Raw genomic sequence first — 20,768 nt, 5'->3', positions numbered from 1 at the left:
TTCCTTTTCATTGTGTTTGAAATTGGGAACACTTTGTTCAACCTTAATAGCCAATGGCAATACGCTGTAGAGATGAGACTTTGCAGAGATACAGGGCAGGGGGAAAGAAGAGGTGTGAGAAATAGAAATGACAAGGTTGTATTGGTGACTACTGATGTGGAGGAAGGAAATTTTTACCTGCTGTGCTTTGATGAGTAGTTAGAAGAGAAGACTGTAAAAAACAGGAAAATCTTTAGAGGCTGAGTTCGCATGTCTGGAGCACATCTGGTGTAAAACAAAAGAAAATTGAATAACTTCTGTTTTAAATGAGTCTCTTTGAGAGATTTTTATTATCCTCTTTTTCAAGTTGGAAACATCTGAGCACATTTTCATTTGGGAGGGACCCGATATCAACTGCTGACTACACCTCTGTGTCTATGCATGGGAAGTAAGCTACTAATATGACTCACAGTGGTTCCATCTGTCACCTGTGATCACAGCAGGTCTCACTACTCAGGTTTTTATGTGAAATTGAATTCACTGAAAGAGGGATCATGTTTTTGAGATCTTACCATTCAAAGTCTGTTTGCAACCAAAAGCTTTATTGTGTGAACTGTCCTCGTAAGGCTTCTCTTCCTTTCTGTTCAACAGTGGTCCCAAAGTGCAAACAGTGTATTTTTCTGCTTGGGGGTAAAGATATATTTTCATTTTATTGAGAGAATACTTTGACATTACTGAAAAACTAGATTTTTCTAGAAATCTAATGTATTGAAAATGAAAATATTGTGGGGCTGTGGGAGAGTCAAGATATTTCTGATTGAGCTAAAATGGGTCACATCATGCTCTGGAATGACTTAGAGTATCCTTGTACTTCTGGTGTTTCTCTCAGTTACCCCAGCTCATATTTCATAGGTTGGGGGATGTATTGGAACAACTGTGCAAAAAAGGCATCTTCCCTTTATACAGGAGTGGATGAGGAGACAGACAGAGGGAAAATCTGGGATTGGATGGAGGGATGGATGGATACACCACACCACCAGGTATCTGTAGTCCCTGACACAGCCCAGCAGCTAAATCCTGCTTACACCCTGACAGATACTCAGGTTTCCCTGGCCTATGAACCAAGCTGGCTCACACTAAAAGCAAGAGACCATCAGGGTGGTGACTCGTTTCCTGTGAAGTGCCTCAGGGTGGCCAGAAACAGAGGAAAGAAAAGCACAGACAAAAGCAGGGCAGGCAGCAGCATTCTGTTGGACAAGTCACACACCTTTGGTTGCTTTTGGGTTTGAGGTTACATGAATCTTGTCTTCATGTTGTCCAAAGTGAAATTTCTTTCTGTGAAGCAGACTTCCCCAGGCACTGGTGAGGCTCAGGGGCTCAGATCTGGTGGAAGTGCTATTCAGGCTTTGCATTTGCTTCTCTGCACAGTCGTGCATGTCAGCCTGGCTTTCACTTCAATTCCATGTGAGCAAGCAGAGAGCACCATCACAGAGGCTCTGAGCAGCTTGCAGATGACTTGACATGACAAAAGCAAAGTGCAGGGTGCCAGCAATCAGTATCTCCCATAAACTGCCTGTCACATCTCCTCTCTTTTGCTTCTAAAGCCAACCACAAAAGTAGGGCAGGCAGTGCCAGGGGGCAAGGCTGCTTGAGGCCCCTTCTCCTGGTGGGGCAGGCCCACTTCAGCAGTGGTTGTGCCCAGAAGGGCTGAAGTTTCTTTAACCCATTATAAAAGATGCGTTAGCTCGAGTGCCTGCCCAGCATGGGCACAGCACAGTGGCCCAGGGTTGGGCTGTGAAGAGGGGAGGCAGCAGCTGGGGCTGAACCACCAAGGGCCATCCACTGCCCCATGCTCTGCTGTACTCAGCACTGCCCCATGCTCTGCTGTACTCACCACTGCCCCATGCTCTGCTGTACTCACCTCTGCCCCATGCTCTGCTGTACTCACCACTGCCCCATGCTCTGCTGTACTCACCTCTGCCCCATGCTCTGCTCCAAGCCTGGGGGCAGCAGGAACGATCAGGCTGCTGCCATGGCATGGTTGATCCTGCCAGGCAGCAATGATGGGGTTCCCCTGGCTGTTTCTTCCCTTGCAAGCCCAGCTCAGAGCAAATTCACTGCCAGCCATGGGTTCACTGTTCCATTGGCATGGGGGCAGATTTTTCTTCCTTGTCAAGGGTGACAGCAGCTGGAGGCAACCATCCCCTGCCAGCCTCTCTGGAGAAGTGTGGCCTTCATTAGCACTACCCTTTGCACTGTTGAAACTGAGCTTGAGACTATTTTGGTGAAGCACAGGCAAGGACCTCCAATGTGGCAGCCTTGGGAATGGCAATGCTGCTTTCAGGCAGGGCAGGTACAGTGCCAGGGGGGCTGTGCAAGGATTAGGGATTTAGGGAGGCCTTTCATTCTCACAGTTGAGTGTTTTGATAATCATTGCTCAGGAGTATGAAAAGCAGCTGAGCTCTACCTTTCTGTGGCTGGGGGCAAGAGCTCTCTGAGAAGGTCAACAGCTCCAGCAGAAAATTGGTAGGGGTCAGTAAATCTAATAGGGCTGAAAAACTAGTACTACAGGAGTCAATATAACAAGTACTTACTGTATTTTCTGTCTGTTGGGAAAATAAGAAAAAAATTAGCCAATCACTGGGGAAAAAAAAGGAAAACCTCAACTTGTTTGCAAGCAGAGCTGTGTTTCTGTGTGGAACTGACTTTTAAACAGGGTTTCATTAGAGGGACTGAAGCAGAGTGGGAGAGTCTGTGTAGCCAATTTGTTTGGCACTTGGGAATAGTGAGGGTTATTGGGTCTGTTTAGCTGATAACTACCCAAGGTACCCTGCTTTTCAGAGTACAGTGCTCTGCAGGGGTCTGTGCTCATTCTCTGGGCTCAGCTCTGAGCTTATCCTTTGTGGGAAATGGGAAATGACACAAGTAGAGATATCACAGAGCACAAATCCATCCTAACCTTCCCAAAGGAGTGCTGCTTTCAGGCTCTTGCCTGATACCTGCACAACTCATAGGAGGGAATGGTTCCTGAGAAATATTGGACTGAAATAGAGCAGCTGTAGCATATAAGGCAAAATATTAAGAGGCCTTCAGTGAAATGCCAAATGTCTGTTCCCAAGTCAACTACAGATGTAGTATTGGACATTCAGGCTGTAGGAGGGCTGACTCTGGAGTTAAGGGCTGAGGGGAGGAGCATTCATTGAAGATGTTTCCTGACAAATGTACGTTATTGTCTTTTTCTGAGTCCTAGCCCAAAGAAAAATAAATCAGCTATGGAAGGAGATAAGGTTTTGACAGAGAAATAGAAGAAATTAGCTCAGACATATTCATTCTCAACAAGGCAGCTCAGAAGACAATTATCCAAACAGAGAGAAAATTTTACCCAGCGTTTTCTGTCTCTAATACTCAGCAGAGTCAGCAGAAGACCTAGAGAAAAACCTCTCTGACTTCAAAGAGCAACAGCCCCCTCAGGGCTGCTATCAACTCTTCACAGGTATCACCCTGCTCGGGGACCCCTCTGCCAGTATTCCCCTGGGCGCTGGAGTGGGAAATAACAGCAAAGCACTGCATGTTCCTGTCACCCTGTGCAGTAGAAATACTGTCTTTCCTGAATGTGAAAATCCATTCTGGACTACAGCAGGTTGCTTCTGTTGTATTTGTCTCTATTTGATATTGCTACATGAGTTTTTGAGAGCACACACAACATCCCTTTAAAAATCCTTAGAGAAACATTGTCAGGGACAGGGTTTGCCTCAGCCTGTTGCCAGCTGCAGGCACAGCTTCATTCAGTGCTCTGGGGTAGCAGATGCACATATCTGAAGGCCAGTCCTTTGCTCTCGCTCCTGCCCATCTGTCTGCCATTAGACTATCACAATTCCAGACAATCACAATTACCTGGGTCCTTGTTGAGTGGTAGCAGGAGCTTTGCCAGGGCAGAGAAGATGAAGCCTGTAACCTCCTCTAGTTAATGCAGAGGTGAAGGCCATGTAAAGGTTTCTGGCACTGGAACGAAAGCTCAAATAACAATCTTGGTACTGAAGTGGCCAAGGTTTCACATTAGACCTTGCAGGCAGCAGCTTAATTTCCTTCTTGGCTCTAGCACAGCTAAGAAAAGAGAAAAGCAATAAAGAAGGGCAAAGCTTTTCTCTCAGGATGTTTTTTTTTTTAAGATCTTGCTCTGAACTCCTAAGATAGTGCCTTATAGCCAAACACCATGGGCAAGATGAGGGCAGGGGGGAGGGACATTCTGAGGCTCTAGGGCTCTATAAAATCAAAGCTACTTCTCCAAAATAAGGGAACAAATCATCTCTCTGGCCCAGGCATGGCCTCATGCCATCACATCCATCATTTCTCCGACTACTCTGAGAGAAGAGCAGGAATTATTCAGGGAACACTTGCTTCCTTAGATTGCTGTCCCATGGTGAAAAGGAGGGACAGCCAACTTTTTCTTTGAGCTGCAAAGAGATGGACCACAAAGAGATGCTCCTGTTTCCTCACATCAATCTGCTGTTGCTACAGGGGAAGGAGGATCCTACCCCTCACATTGCTGCTACTTGCTAGCTTGAGGAGTTTCCAACTCTCCAGCTTGCCCCTGAATTGAATTTTCTATGGTCATTCTTGTGTTACATTTCAGTTTCCTGAGCAAGTACCTTGGCTCACCTTATTCTGTATGTCACTGATCTGCTGCCATTGGGCTGCCCCAGCCCTTGGAACCCCACCACCAAGGGGACATTTTCCAAGTACCTGCAGGGCATTTCTCTTAAATAATGCTTCTATGCCTCAAAATGCGCAGAAATAAGATTTTCAGAAGGACCTGAGCATTGAGCACAAGTTAAAGCTAGCACAAGGCATCTGTCAAGCTGCTTCTAGAAATCCCACTAAGCATTATAGGTGCATAACTGTAAAGCTAAAATCCTTGACTTTCAGTTACACCTGAGCTTTCAATGACTAAGATTTTAAATTCTGACCCCAAGGCACTTCTGAAAATGGGATAAAGGATTTTACAGGATTTAGGTGAGGTTAATTTTTTTAGGGGGTGAGGGGGGAAAGGTAGCAGTTGGGTTGTTTTTCTGGATGTTATTTTTCTAAAGAAAGCTGCTCTATGTGATCTTGATTTGATTGATTCATTTTTGGAACATCTGATAAATTTTTATCAGCAACATTTCAACTTTGTGTGTGTTTTTTAGTTTTGTTTTTCTCTCTCCATAGGAGTTACAGTCAATAGCCAAGCCTACAAGCAACCCTTGCAGTGGGTCCTGATTGTGTGATTTAAATTAGCAACAGTTGGGGCTGTATGGAATGACAGCAAATGCATTGACTTGTCTTCTTGGCAACAAACTGTCTAGAGGCTCAGTTTCTTTGTTTCATGTTTGGAGTTCTGCTTGCTGTTAGTGTTATTTTTATCCTACTTTTTATATATGCTATTTGCTCACTTGAGTGAGACAGAAAAGCACAAATATCTCATGGCTATGTGTTTTCTGATGTCTCAGGGCATAAGAAATAAGAGCAAAGCAAGAAAGCAAGTTAAAATTAAGATTGTAAACTACAGAGGGAAAAAAAAGACTTAAAGATCTCTTGCACTTTTCTTGTCAAGTTTTTGCCAGTCTCTTTTTTTTTATTGCCAAAGACTTGCCTTTTTCAAAAAGTTCTTATATGAGTGAAGAGCCAACTAACTCTAAGTTATGTACTACTGCCATTTATTTTTCCTGTATATTACAGCTGCCAGAATGTTACTGTAGTGGCTGCATGTGCAGCTCACAGCACAGGGCTTTGCTCAGGGGAAGAGCACCTCCTTTAGTCTTCTTTTAGGCTTCTTTTAAAAGCCTGGAGACTAAATCTAATGAAATATATATTATATGGGTGTGCTTTCAAATGCTCTTAAACTGTTATGAAATGAATGTCTGGAGGCTAGTTAGGTTTGATTTCACTATAAATTTATCTTATTAAGAAAATTATTATCACTATCCAAAGCAGGTTTTTTTAATTTTCTTTAAATGCTTTCAGTTCATTAATTCCTGGCTGAGCTTTAATTATGCAAATGTTTAGAAGGCTCATATCCAGTTATGAATCTACTGTCTGCTGGAATAGAATTTTGAAATATTATAGAATTTTCTGTATTTCTTTTTTTTTGATAAGGGAAAATAATTTGGTTTGAGTATGTTTTATTTTAACTAGATCCTGTAATTATCTAACTAGTCACTGAACTTCATGAGACTTTTATCTAAATGGGATAACATGGTTTAGCACACAGCTAAGCCTGTATTCTGTAGAATATCCAGGTAAAAGAGGAAGGACAAGAAGCCCAGGTACAGTAATTAGCACTGTCTTTATTGATCTTGTTGAAAAAAGCACAGCATGGGACCTCTGATCAAATGGTGCTGGGATATGGCATGGGGAAAATAAGGGATCATGTATCTGTGGTTTTTGTGGAGGTTTGCCTGAATTCAGCAGTGGGTAAATCTGTGAAGACTTTCAGTGCCACCTAAGCAGATGAGAGGAGCAGAGGCTGAAGCCCCTGATGTGAGAGTGGTGCTGCAGGTCTGTCCTGGGAGGGGATGGGAAACATGATCAGCTGTGCTGGGTGACACAAACAAAGCCCAAGCACAGCCTCAGTTTCCCCTGCCAAATACCCCTGACTACTCCAGGACAGTGGTGAGCCCTGGACAGAGGTTTTGTGCTTCGCAGCTCAGCCACAGGGCTGGGCTCTGATTGCAGGAGTGACTTGTGTGGGCACCATTTGCTCCCCTGGCCACCCTCCCATGCCCAGCAGCAGCTCAGCCTGGGGTTCAGCATCAGCCAGCCAAGGCAGGGCCATGGTTTGGGCTGGGCTGCAGCCCCTCCATCTGCTGCTGGCTCTGCTGTCACTGCCCAGCACAGGACAGCAGCTCCGAGGATGGCATTGCAAAGCACTTGGAGACAACTGACTCTCTGCTAACTGCATAGAAGCTACCACACACAGAGATTGTTTTCCTTGAGTCAAGGTCTGTGCTGTCCCTGGCATTTGTTTTGTGGATAAATTGCAGGCATAAGCTCTGTGTCCCATATCTTCTTATCCAGGATGTCCTTCTGAAAGAAAGGAAATGTGTTCTTTACTTCAGGGTTGTATACAACCCAGCCTTGCCTTGCCAGGGGAATTTAAATCACTCTGCTGCTCTTTGGCCACTTTCTAGCGCTTGTAAAGCATATTAGAACAATAATGTTCTTGTCAGTGACATGGTGATTTGCCTTGCAAGCCTCACAGCCTGGAAAGTCAGCTTTGATTCTACAGGCAACATGCAGAATACACTTCCTGAGAAGTGATAAGTAACCTGCCTTTCTTGTCCTCTGTCTCAGCAAATGACAGAAACAAAGCCCATGCAGTGCCTGCAAAACATCTGCATGTGTCCAGTGGGAAGCTGCTCCTTTGGCAGTGCTCTGAGTTCTCTCCTAGGCTTACAGGGACAGAGACACAAGTACCATTATCAGAGAGGAGCTCCAACATGCAAATACATCGATAAGAGGGACTTGGAGTGATGGAATGACCCTCTGGTGGCAGCACTGCACACTCATCTGCCCTTCCATGAGTGGCAGCACACAGCCCTGCAGTAGATGAAAGCAGTGGACTAGCACCCCATTGGAGTGGAAGATGTAAACCCAGCTAGCAACGTGTGCAGGTCTGACTTTTAGCACACAAAAAGGCCTTTGGCACTTTCAGTCAGTTCTGCCACTAGTGGGGAAGGCTCATCTGCTTCAGTTCAGGCTTGTTGAGAGCAGTATTTTATCTGGCACAAAAATGCAAGAGAAAAAGAAAACCAATTCATTTTCAAGCCATAGGAAAAAGCATGGCACCCAGGGATTCACAGATGACTTTGGCACACTCTGAGTGTGCTATGTGAGTGAAGGTCTGATTTTCTGGAAGCAAATTCTCTTATGTGGGCTTCAAAGCTACAAAATACACCTGCCTGTGCAAAATAAATGAAAAAGAACAAACTATCCACCTGCATTTAAAAAAAAATCCAGAAAAATGCCTTGGCATAAGCCAGGTGTGAAGAGCCTTTGCCTTCCATGCTGGTCAGACACCCAGCCTTGGCATTTAAATTTGTAAAAGACAAAACAACTTTTAGGTATTTTATGCTTCATTTACTTTATGCTTGAAGCATGTCTCATTCAAGTGAAACCGTGCTGCAGAGTTTGAGATTCTCTGTCAAAGCATGCTGGCCCTGAATTCAGCACGTTCCAAACCATTCTGAACTAAATTATTTTTCATACCCTTTTCCCATCATTAGCCAGTACCATCAGGCAATTCTTTTGCTTGAATAATTGCATTTCCCTGGAGTTCTCTTTGCTAGAAAAAGATGTTGCTTGAATGTATGGTAAAGTTCACACAGATTAACTGGGAAAATGGACAGGTGAAAATTGTACAATAACATTTAGCAATAAAATTTTTTGCTGCCAGGGGTTGTGTCTTATCAGCTGGGAGTTGGCAACAAGCCTGCTTGATTGACAAGGTAGGAAGAAAAGCTAAAACAGAGACTTCTGCTGAACCTGGTCCTTTACTGTGTCAAGGTGACCCCAGCAAAGCAGAAGACAGTGATGTCTGCAAATAAGTTTTTCTACTTTCTTTCCTTGTTTCTTCAAACACTTTCTTAACTGTTGATTCATTAGAAATTCACTAATAACTTTCTCTGTTTCTCAGCAAATTATTTTATTAAGTAAAAAGGCATCTGAAATGTCTGTCTGATCTAAACAGAATCCATATGTAAGTGGAAAACTTATAGGATATTATTCATTCCAGGAATTTTGATGTTGTTAATTAAATGATGCAAGGGGAATATTTCTTAATAAGACAAATTAGTAGTGGAACTACTGAAGGTCATGCAGAATAGCAGTAGTGATGTGTGAAAGTTTGGGCCTTACACAAGATAAATAGTTGGAGCTACAAATTGCTTACTAGTTCCTTCTGCCTGGAACTGTGGCTCAGTGCAATATTGCATGGTTTTAAGCCAGCCCTAAAACCAGGACCTGCAAAGGGGCATTCTCCATGCCCCTTTTTGTCCATATATTCAAGGATACATTTAAGGACTACAGAATTCATTTTTGGTATTGCAGTATTTGGGGGAGGATGTAGTGAAATGTGCCATGTTCCTTTCTGGATGGGAATGGCTGGAGCTCCCTGAAAAGCAGTAGCAACAGGTGTTGCTGTAGCTGTGTGGTGACACAGCAGGAGAGGAGGAATCTCCCTTACTTTTCCATATGGAGACTTATTTTGGGAGATGAAGTGGTTCTGCAGGGAAGTCAGTGTTATCTTTCTGATGGTGTCCCCCTTCCAGAGGCAAAAGGAATGATGAGAGTTATAAACCAGAAGCTATTTCAGAAGCTGTAGAGGAGTGAGATGTCCTTACCAGCTTGAAGAGTATCAGAACTGCAGGTGAGAGTTTGAGTTTGGGTGGGCCCTGGAAGTATCATCAAGCCCCAAATTCTTTCAACTCCAGGACAGTTCATGTCAACCCAGACCTGCATCATTCTGCTACAGAGATAAAAATTATGTGTTCCATGAGAAAAGTTGTTTATGCCACCCTCTGATCAGTGATGGGTTTGCAGATGAGATGAACTATGGGGTTTTTCAGGCATTGCTGGATCCAAACTTTGAGCTGGGAATATGAACTCACTCCAGATTTTCCTGTTCGTGGTATTAGTTTATTTTGCCTCTTTCCCTGGTGGCAAAGCTAGGAAATAGATCTGCCCAGGCACATTCAGAGCATGCAGGTTGTCATGGTAAAGGTTCTTGATGCTTTATATTGGGTTTGTTTATTACAGAAGCTGTCTACCAACAGCTGGAGTTTTTAAGTTTTCCTATCTGTGTAGAAAACTTCATATTTCTTCAAACTAGACATTATTACCTCAGGGTATTTACTCTGCATGCATAGAAACCTTAGTCTCACCTTGGAATATTTTCATTTCTCAGAGCTTGTTTTTTAAGTAAACATCTGCTGGTTTGAGTAAAAGAACATTCTGTAAGATATTTTGCCTGTAACACTTAATTTCCAGCATGGTGTGCCAGGAAAAGGGCAAATACTGTCAATGCTGATGGGCCTTGTCTATCCCTTTTCTTTTTCACATTGCTACAATGTCTTTTTCCATTAATGTCAAGCATGGACTGAGCAGCCACATGCTAGGAATCACTAAGTGGTATTTTAAAAGATGTGTATCGTGACTCCAAGGCAAGCAGCACAAAAAGACCTCACACCATGCAGGCATTCAGCATCTTAGGAAAAGGTGAGGTGGATACAGCCAGAGGCTCCAGTTGTCCCTACCCATGGAGGACACACAGCACCTCACAGGCTTGGTGAGCTTGTAGTGGAGGTAAATATCTGCCTAGAAGTGTTTCTGACTCTTCATTAGTTTGTGAAGTTTGGAACTTTCTCTGATGGTTGTCAGTGTTGTGGGATATGCAGATAACTGAATACCCACCCTTCCCTCTCCTGTATGTCTGGTCTAATTGTGTAATCTGCCAGCAGTTCCACGTGTTCAGGGGCCAGCTGTGGTGCCAGAGTTCATCGTGAATATGGAGATAATGAAAGAGTCTGGAAAACATTTTCAGGATAAACATTTTCCATTTTTGTCTTTTGCTATTTGAGAAACAGAGACTCAAGTGCAGCCTTTAAATCTTTTCTTGCTGTATCCTAATGTTTCAAAGGACTTGTAATTTTGGATCTTGACTTGGAAACAATTTAAAGGCAGCTGATTTTCCATGGCTGGGAGTGTTGTGCTTCCTGACTAATCAGACTCTTTAGACATGTCTTAAATTGGGCACTGAAATAATAGACAAGTGCAAGTAGTTGACTCAGCTCTATGGGGGTTTAAAAAGCACTTTAGCACAGCTCTGAGTGTGCACACAGTTGTCACTCCTGGGCAGACAAGAGGTGAATGATTAAGGCACAGTAAGTCAATCATAGGAAACAATTAGCCCATGCTCAAACAAGTGGTGTGCTCCAAATGAATGTGCTCCAGATATCCTTGACAAGTGTATGCCTCTCCTATTTCAGTCAAGAGAGTCTCCTGCTAACATGGAGAATACCTAACATAGTAAAACACTTCTTTCAGATACAGTAAAATTCATTCTTTAGGCTTTCCATGCTTGCTCGAAGCCCTGAAAGATTCAGCAGGAGTCTCCACTGACATTAAATGAGGTCTGGTCTCCCAGCTAAGCTGCTGATTCTGCACCTGCTCCATAACCTGGAGCACCTATGTGAAATAAAATAGACAAAGAAAAGTGGGTGCAGCAGTTGTATGTGCATACCAAGGGAATGGACATGGTTCTTCCAAATTTCCTGACTTGATGGAGGTTTTTCTGAGGTTTGTTTGGTTTTTTTTTTTGAAGAGAAAAGAAAAGAAATAAGAAATTTGAATAATTTCCAAGTTTTGTTTGGTGGTTTTTTGTTTGTTTGTTTGTTTTTTTTTGGACATATCTTTGCAGAGGTGAAAGGAAGAATTCTGGTCCTTAGCCAAAAGCCTGTTGACAGTAACCAGTGATGGGCTGACTGGCCCATCATGTATTTCTTGCGAATCTTTAAAAGCTCTCTGAGCAGCTCACCAAGGCTTGATTAACATTTGACTACTATCTAAGTGAGGAAGGAATTATTCCTCTGTCTTTTTATGCATGGCTAAGGAGCAGCCATTCAGTGATTTACCTGCCTTTTAGAGACAAATTTCTAGTCCTGGTCGAGATCCAAGGAGTCTGACAGGGAAGTAGGGAAGTCACCTCTTTCTTTTTAACAACCAGTCTGGTGTCACCTTATGTTGCCACGATTTCCATGCCTTCTCATTGTTCATGTACTATTTTTCTCAGAAAAAAATTAATTATGGATAACCTCAGAGTTTAATTTTACACCTATTTCCTGTAGATGCACTCCTTTTCACATGGCTTATATTTATTCTTTCTTTATTTTCCTCCTCCAGTTTTTCATAAGGAGTTTTATCTGAGGCGTTGATATTTCTTATAATAATTTTCTCACTAGTACCTATGACAAGTCTCTAATCTTGTTTCTTCCTTTTGTCCTCAGGAAATCCACTGACTGTGGCCTGCAAAGCTTTCTTTGGATTCAGTGGAGAATCAGGCCCCATGATCTACTGGATGAAAGGGGAAAAATTCATAGAAGAATTAGAAGGTCACATTAGAGAAGGCGAAGTCAGGTACTTTTTGAATTATTTACTATAAAACATACTGTATGTCCCACAAGCCTGTTAAGCTGACAAGTTTTTAATTGAAAGTGGAAATCATTTTCTGTCCAAAAAGTGATGGATGACTTGGAGCCAGGGCTGTGTGAGTTGCTCCCTAAAGACAGAGTAACTTGTGTATGTGCCTGAAAATCTGTTACCAAATTCCCCTGATGGTTGGAAGCTGAAGCATCTCCTGAGCGCTCTGCGGGTTGATTTTAGCCCTGCATGGGAATGGTGCTGTCCACTGCAGCCATCCCATGGGACCCACCTTGGCAAGATGACATCCATTCCAGCACCACTGTTAATCTTGAAGACAAATGATCTCCTGTCAAAGCCACCATACTTTTTCTCTTCTCCTGAATGTGTTGTGGGTGTGTGATCCAGCTTGTGGTGTCCCTTAACCAGAGCCTTTAAGAAGCAGCATTTGTTCCTCCAGGCTTAACACATAAGGGAGAGAAAGGAGTGTCTGTGTCCAATTCCAGCTTGTTCTGGGCTTTTTCCCAGGTGCTGGTTATGACTTGATGTAAATGGTAAAGACAACACACTCGTACCCCCATGAACTTTCATGGAATTTGCAGCTAACAGCACCTTACTCTCCTCCTTAATAATTACCTGATTATTGTTCTTTGAGCCAAGACTAGGTTATGGTTATGGTTATACTATGAGCAAGCTGGACCCAGCTCCAATACATACAATGAATATCGATTATGATACAATGAATATGGATTATAAAGAAAGCCAAGGTCTTTTCATTTTCCAGTGCACATTTTTTTAATCTTGTGTCTGAGATTTTTATTCCTTGTAAAGGTGATTTTGGAGAGCAAGAGGAGAGAGGTCACTTTGCTTTATTACTGGATCAATAATGTGATGTTCAGCCATTTAGCCACGAGTTGTTAAGAGATACATAATTGCACAAAGATTAAATTTATCTTAGATTGCCATTGTACAGTCCTCTTTTTTGCTTCTGACCAAAAAGCAATTATTGGAAACTTCTACTGTTGTAAGTAATCAGCACTTAATGGCATTGTGTTCTCTCTGTTGTGTGTATACATGAACAGAGTGATTTTGGCCATGTTCTTCCCCTGCATCAGGACAATTTGACGCTTTTATTTAAAGAGTGCTCCAGCTTTAGCGCAGTTCAAAACTTTTTTTATATACATTTATTAGTGAAACTGAGTTTGAAAAGGCTGTTACTTGTCCTTTGTTGTGTCATCTCATTGCACATTCATGTTTCAAATTAATTTGTGACAAGTCACTTTTCTCATTCCACTAAAGGGCTTTGCCTCAGTTTACAGAACCTTCACAATTCACTGAATCTTCTCTTCAGCAAAGCTACTTATCACGTACCTGATCTCCTGTGATCGCTGCCAGCATTTGAAACAGCAATTTCCAAACCATACTGCTTCATTACCAGCAGTGTCCCAGTCCATCCCTGTTTTATTTAGAAGTAGCTATGGCAACTGAAGTGGTAACTTTTTGCAAATGATATTTTGCCCGTAACAGCTCTTGGTTTTGTGTTCCATTACAGGTACCCTGCTTCAGGGGAACTAAGCAGCACTAATTGTTCTGTCAGTGCCCTGAGGCAGCCCACATCTTCCACCCAGATGTATTAATTGATGTATTTTAAAATTGTCATGTGTGTTTCAAATTTGATGACTCATCGTGAACTTCCTGGTTAGATATCTTAATCAGTTTGCTTCTCTATGGTGTTACCAGGACATTTGATTTTGAGAAGCTAAGAGTAGTGCAGAATCATTACAACCAGAACAAGATACTCCATGAGCTGTTCCATTCGTACATTTCAACTCTGCATCCCCTATCTTGAATTAATTCACAAATTTAGTAGCACTCTGAACTGATGGTGCTGTCCTTACCCTGGTCTGTGCCCATCCATTGTGTTGCTGGATTTTCTGTGTATGAGGAGAGGTCAGGTTTGCAAATGAATGATGTGTGGGAGCACAAACCACCCATCCCCAGTGAGCAGGGTTAACACTCACTGTGCCGTCATGAAAGCACTAAAATAAGGATGCATGTAACCTGAGCATTCCTGTTCAAATCCAATCCATGGAACTGGGTTTTGGTAAGCACACTTCACCAAGAGTAATATTGGTGTCACTCTGGGCTACTCAGGATTTATTAGACCTTTTTACAAAGCCTCATAATAAAAAGTAACTCATCAGCATTGCAGGACTCAGAGGCAATGATGCCCTGCCTGAGCTGCCCCTTGTCTTCTCTTGAATTAAGATCCCCAGTTGTTAGACATGCGTGGGGGGAAAGGAGAAAGGGACTTTGCTTGCTAGGTGGGTTTTTCACAGCAGTAATAAAAATGTCATGTAAATTGAACCAGAGTTATTAAAGAAAGAATCATAGTCTTTAAGCATGTCTGCAGAGTTGTCAGTTGTACCTAATTATCCAAGCAGCCCACAGCAAATTTCAGCACCGGCTCACTGACATGGCAAAGTATTTTCAGGCATAAATATTGCTCTCTCAGCCACCTATGAGTTACTTTTTTTTGTTCTTCACCAGGCAACACTGCAGAATGCTCATCTTGTGAAGTATGTTTGTCCTTGTTTTGTGTCTCTTGTCCATTTTTAAACTAGAAATAGTTTAACTCATCCTAGAGACATGGAAAGAGGTGAATGGAGACATTTTGAATGGTAGTCTTATTTCTTCTGATTGATTGATCACCCACAGAAGTCAACAGATGGCTATGAAACGCTCAGACAAGATGAGGATGTTGTTTCCTGTTAGGAAGTGGTGCTAAGGGCAAGAGGCAGAACTCTCATAGCTGATGTGCTGGGTACTTTGCAGAGAAGTATGGAGGCAACAGCTTTCTCTTGAAAAGCTTACACTACTCAAGTAGACAAATTCAGGGCAGAGAAGGAGAAACACAGAGCAGGAGAGTGAGCAGGAAGGTCACTGCCGTGCTGCCAGCTGGACGACTTTGCTGTGGAGAGGTTCTTGTGTACACACTGAAGTTCCCTTTCATCTACAGCCTGTTGTTAAGGAATAGACGGGAGTAGCCTTCATAACCCTGTTCACAGTTGAGATCCTCAGCTTTATAAAGAACGAAAGTTTCATTTTTGCTAATCCCAACACCCATGCAGGTTAGTAAAAGTTTGCAATTAATGCCTCAGTCTTGCAAAGAGACCCAAGTGCAGCTTTCTTATGCCCTTGTTATCTGTGGTCATACAAAGACTGAAAATTTGGGGAAAATATGGTTTCAAAGTAAAAGTGTTCTAAATTCAGATTCAGCTTAGTGCATACAGGCAGTGGGAAAATATGACCAAGGATTTGAAAAATCCAAGCCATTGTATAATTTTCAAAGAAAGCATCTCTATTCTGTAATGACACTTCCTTTTTAAAATTCATATTCTTACCTGAAAATTATTCACTAGACAAAATGTTTTGTTTCAGATCAAATAAAATGCTTCAGCCTGAAGAAAAATAAGGAGCTGAGTGTTGTTTCTACATCACCCACCTTTTATTTCTCTCTTTTCATCCTGTTTGTTGTGAGTTGTCAAGCTCCATTGATTTAGCTATGCATTAAATGTCGTAATTACTCTTACAGTTTGTTCAGCAACCCAGAGAGAGTGAGTTATTATTTTCTCAACTTGTGGGAGCTGGCATGTGTTGACAGTGATGCTGCTGAAGCTTCCCCCACCTCAGACAGGGACATAGCTTCATCTTCTGGGTGTGCACCAAATGCTGTTGTACCTTTAAGGTCTTACTTGTTGACATTGTATTGTGCTCCATGTCCTCGGAACCACCACCAAAAATTAATTAATCAATGCAATTAATTAAGGGCTGCGTGCCTATTAAAAAAATGCAGGTGACCAACTGTGCATTTCTGTGGCAATAATGTAAGTGTAGAGTAATGTTAAAAGAAAAAAGAAGAAAAATGAAAAAGCAAGAATGAAAGGTTTAACACCACTAAGAGCTTTCTACACTTTGCTGCCAGCATAATGCTTAAATGTTTGTCAGCATTTTCATGATAGATCCTACTCTATAGATTTCCCTTGCTAAAAGTTGCTATTAAAAGATATGTAGGGGAAAAAACGCCAGTCCAAATATATTGGATATTCTTTTTTTAATGAAAGCTCCTCTTTAGCTGATTTTATATTATTTAAATTTAGGTTAAGAGTCAGTTATTTTATCTCACATACATGTCGTTTAGATATAGATAAAAACAGCAGTCTCTTTTATCTTAACTGTAACCTGTCTCCATTTTTTTCTCTGTAAAATATCCTGATTACAGTAAACAAGAAAATCTGAACATTTGCAGAGTGCTCCAGATTAGTTTCCCAGATATCTCCACGGGTTCTCTTCTCCTTGCAGCATGATTGGTAGACCAAAAGTTGTTAGGCACACTGTTTACCAGGAGAGAGTCTTTATATAGATATAGATGATGGAGCCAAAAAAGAAGCTACACATAACCACTCTGCTCATGGCCTCTATTCCTGCACTTGGTTCAGCTCCTCACTAGACATGGCAGGAGAAAAAGCCTTCTGGTGATATGAAAAATGCCACTGTGAAGTCTCTTTCAGGCAACATGAGTCTCCTTTTCAGTCCTTCTCCAGGAGCGAAGGAGGCCAAGGAACATTGTCAGGTGCTGAGAAACCATAGTGCTTTTGGGAATCTGCCATCCATATTAATTCAGTTAAAGCAAAGGCTGTATCCTTCCTTTCAGGCTCCTCAGAGAACATCTTGGAGAAAAAGAAGTTGAGTTGACATTGATCTTTGATGCTGTAGAGGAGGCAGACCTGGCCAACTACACATGTCACGTGGAGAACAGAAATGGACGGAAACACGCCAGTGTTCTTCTGCGCAAAAAAGGTAATTCTCCTTTTTTTGTTATCTGTGACCTCACCTGCCTCAGCAGCAACAAATCAATCAGAGGTTCTGCTGACCTCTCTAAGCCAGGCTGGACTCCTGTGTGCCTGCTTGGATCTGAAGTGTGCTTGTGTACAGCTTCAGTTTACCATTTGTGGGGGAAAAACCATGTATTGTTCTTCAGTGTCTAGAAAATTGGCCTTGCAGGTGATGCACTTGCCTGGAATACAGTCACCCATAAGGCACCAATAATCAGGGGAAGTATTTTGGACTAAACAACCTACGAATTTGACCCAGAACTGATTAACTAGGCCAGTTAAAACTCACATTTCTTAGAACAGGTGCCCTGACAGTGAGGTCAGATGTTCTCATGCTTCTCCATTTTCTGACTTTGTGTTTCAAATTGAAAACTTTAAGCTGTTTCCATGTATTTTGATTTCTAACTGTGTCAGGAATGAAAACATGCAGTGGGAGATACAAATACATAGAGAGTTACCCCATCATGGTTGTCTTGCTTGATACTGTTCCTGAATGGAGAACATCACTAGTGAAAAATGACCTGTGGCAGAAAGGAAAACGTTTGGTTTTGAATGTGCCCAATGTAAAAGTGCTGCTGTGCTCAGTGTTCAAAAAGGTCTCTATCAAGGGAGTAACAGTATCTCATGGCAGTTTTCTGTTGTTTGTTCAATCAGCTCTCCTGTTCCTAAGAAGTGGGCTGACATTTAGATGGGATGCTGATTTCTCTGAGATGCAGTATGTTAGGAAACACAAAAGCTGTAAGATAGTAATTGTTGGGAAAGCAAGGGAAGGTTCCACCCTTGGGCAAAGCTGTTACGTGACACCACAGAACATCAGCACAGGAGATTGACTAAAGAGTTGATTCAATATCCAGACCTCTGCCATCACTCTTGGAGGTAAATTATTTTGCCAAAACAGGAGAGGAAGAATTGTTTTCATGAGGCAAACTGGAAGGGCAGCTCCAGTCCTTTGTGTGCTTTCACTGTGGCAAATTTGGAATGAAGGAATGTTGATCTAGCAGATTGTTCTACTATCTGCCATACAGGAGGGCTCTGCAGAGGCATCTGGACTGGCTGGATCCATGGGCTGAGGCCAGCTGAGTGGGGTTCCACAAGGCCAAGTGCTTGGTCCTGCTCTTGGGTCACAACAAGCTCCAGGCTGGGGCAGAGGGGCTGGAAAGCTGCCAGCTGGCAAAGGATGTGGAGATGCTGGAGTCACCATCCCTGAAGGGATTTTAAAGCCACGTAGATGTGGCCCTCGTGGACATGGTTTAGTGATGGGCTTGGCAGTGCTGGGTTAATGGTTGGACTTAATCATCTGGGAGGGGTTTTCCAACCAAAACAATTCTACAATTCTGTGATCTAAACTGACAGGTTGTCACAACTTTAATTAAGGAATTTGGTCATCATGATGAAGGATTAGTGTCTAGTGCAAAAAGTGTTCTACCTTTCTTCCCACTGAACCTCATAAATATACAACTGATAGTAAGTATATCTCTGTTGGCACTGGTAAATGTTCTGCTATGTGCATATAGTAGAATAACAAGCTTGGTTTATTTATAACAAAAAAAAAAGGCAGATATTTCAGAGCTCTGGTGGAATTACGGAAGAAGCACTGCTGAATACAGAATTTGGAGGTGGAAAGGATCACTTTGCAGCTACTATTTCATTTCTCTCTGCACTGTGGCTGTAGAAAACTTATATTCCCCTCAGGCACTCTCAGTAGTTGATTTTCAGGCTATTAAAGTGTCATTTGAAATAACCACTGTATTTTACTCTGTCCTTTGACTCCCTGTCCCATTGTCCTGTTTGTTATTTATTAAGCTCTCACAGATACTTGACCAAACTTTTCCTTTCTGCAACTTGATTTAATTGCTTCTTATCCTAACTTTCTTCAGCTTAGATTTTCATGAGATATTCATGAGTCAGGAAATACTACTGTATTTACTGAGCTGGTACAAGATTTAGGGCAGGACTTGCAGAAAGCTTTGACCAGCATCCTTTGTGTGTGTCAAAGAAGGGATTTCTATTGCAATGTGCTGCAGCACAAATCTCTCAGTCAGAGAAATCCTCCTCCCTCCAAAGACTCAGCTGTTAAGAGCTGCATTATCCATGTTTGACAAGAGGCACTTGTAGTTCTGTTTTGTCTCCAGACCTGCCCTCTCTTCTGTTTTGGTTTTTTTTTTTTTTTTTTCTGTCTTGGATGAAAAACAGTAATAAACCCAAAATCTAAATTGTAGATGTTGTATAATATTTTCTAGAGTTCTTGTTTTGACAGCAGATGGTTATTTTTAACACATAATTTTTGCTGGAAAAAAAAAATTAGAAAAATTCAAATGTTTCAGGGAAAATATATTAAAGTCTTTTGCTGTATTAGTGGTACAGTCTCCTCAAACCTTCAGGAGGATACAGGAGTGGCTTTTTGCGCAGCTCCAGTGTAGCAATAGCTCCAGAGCATGCGCCATCATTCAGGATCATTTTTATTGTTTGGGGTTTTCACCTAAAAAAGAACCAAATCAAGTTTCAAACCCAAAGCTACCAATGCAAAGGCAGAGTCAAACATGCTCCTAAGACCTGAACACAACTGTCTGCTGCCACATTCTTCTTTACTGACTTAATTCAAGATCACATTGTAACTTGCTTTCAAGCAGTTCAGAAATAAGTTCTGGACAATCCTGGGTTTGGTTTGCCTTTTTTTTTTTTTTCTTTTTTTTATCTCCATGCTGTCCTAGCATATTTGGTGCTCAAATAACATGGAAAAACAATATACACCCAATTGTCCCTTAGTTGTGGGAATAGTTCAGGATTCCCTTCAAAAGAGTTTGAAAACAGTCCAGTATTTAGTGACTGAAGTCTACATAGCCTATAATATAACTGTCCTGAAAGATAAATAACTTGTCAGTAACCACAGAATAAAGTCAGACCATGCTTTTAGTGGCAAGAACTAGTGAATTGAGATAAACGTAAATATTATGATGACTTTTCCTCATTATTTTTTTTCAAGGAGGCTGCCTTTAATTAAGATATGCAAGGAACCAATTTAAAGGGGGATGGGTTTGATACTGATACATCACTAAATTATGAGGAACTTCTAAAATGTAGTTGTCTCCCATTTATTTGGTATTTATGAGACTTTTCTATTTTAAAGACCATGATCCTCTGTAATACATGTAATATGTTGTGGCAAGGTCCTTCCACATTATTTTACACTAGAAACTATTAATATTATTATTTGCTATTTTTCAGTCACTCTTATAGCACAGAGACCAGATTCAACTTCTTTTCTAGTGTTGGATATGCTGTTTCCTTATTTATCTCAATGAGGACCACTTGAGGAGGAAGGAATTAATCAGATGCCAAGGCTAAGTAGAGTAAGCAAGAAAATTGAACATCCTGGATTTTTCTCATTGCCTCCACTTTGGGATGGAAATAAGGAGAGCTCAGAAGCCTCAGCTTTCTCTCTCCTTATGTCTGTACTTTAGGAGAGCTCATGGGGCAGAAGGACAAATACTGGACATGCAAAAGCTGATCAATTTTGCCTTTCGAGCTGGATTTTGTGGGTTTGCTTAATATCCTGCTATTGCCCCACCAAAGTGGACACGACTCTGTGCTCCTGTGTGGGCTGCAAGGCTCAGCATTTTCTTTCCTTCCAAGCTGGCAGTTTTGCCATCATCTCTGTTTCCTAGCAAAAAAAGATTCAGTACAATGAAAAAATATTCCCCTCAAAAGTGATTTTAACCT

The 20,768-nt window shown here is 41.8% G+C and overlaps 1 protein-coding gene across 7 annotated transcripts in view; it reads left to right on the top strand.

Annotated features, from left to right (window-relative positions):
• The window catches only part of IL1RAPL2 (interleukin 1 receptor accessory protein like 2), a 340,252-nt gene that overhangs the window by 301,175 nt on the left and 18,309 nt on the right, over positions 1–20,768 (top strand). For all 7 annotated transcript variants that reach the window (XM_030272569.4, XM_072929109.1, XM_030272570.4 and 4 more), the window contains 2 exons: positions 12,021–12,150; positions 16,868–17,013. In XM_030272569.4, coding sequence (XP_030128429.4) covers positions 12,021–12,150; positions 16,868–17,013 — 276 coding nt within the window. The remainder of the gene's footprint in view (positions 1–12,020; positions 12,151–16,867; positions 17,014–20,768) is intronic.

This window comes from Taeniopygia guttata, chromosome 4A (genome assembly GCF_048771995.1).
Source record: "Taeniopygia guttata chromosome 4A, bTaeGut7.mat, whole genome shotgun sequence".
NCBI lineage: Eukaryota > Metazoa > Chordata > Aves > Passeriformes > Estrildidae > Taeniopygia > Taeniopygia guttata.
Note: the sequence above shows the minus strand (reverse complement) of the source record. Positions and strands in the feature narration are given on the sequence as shown.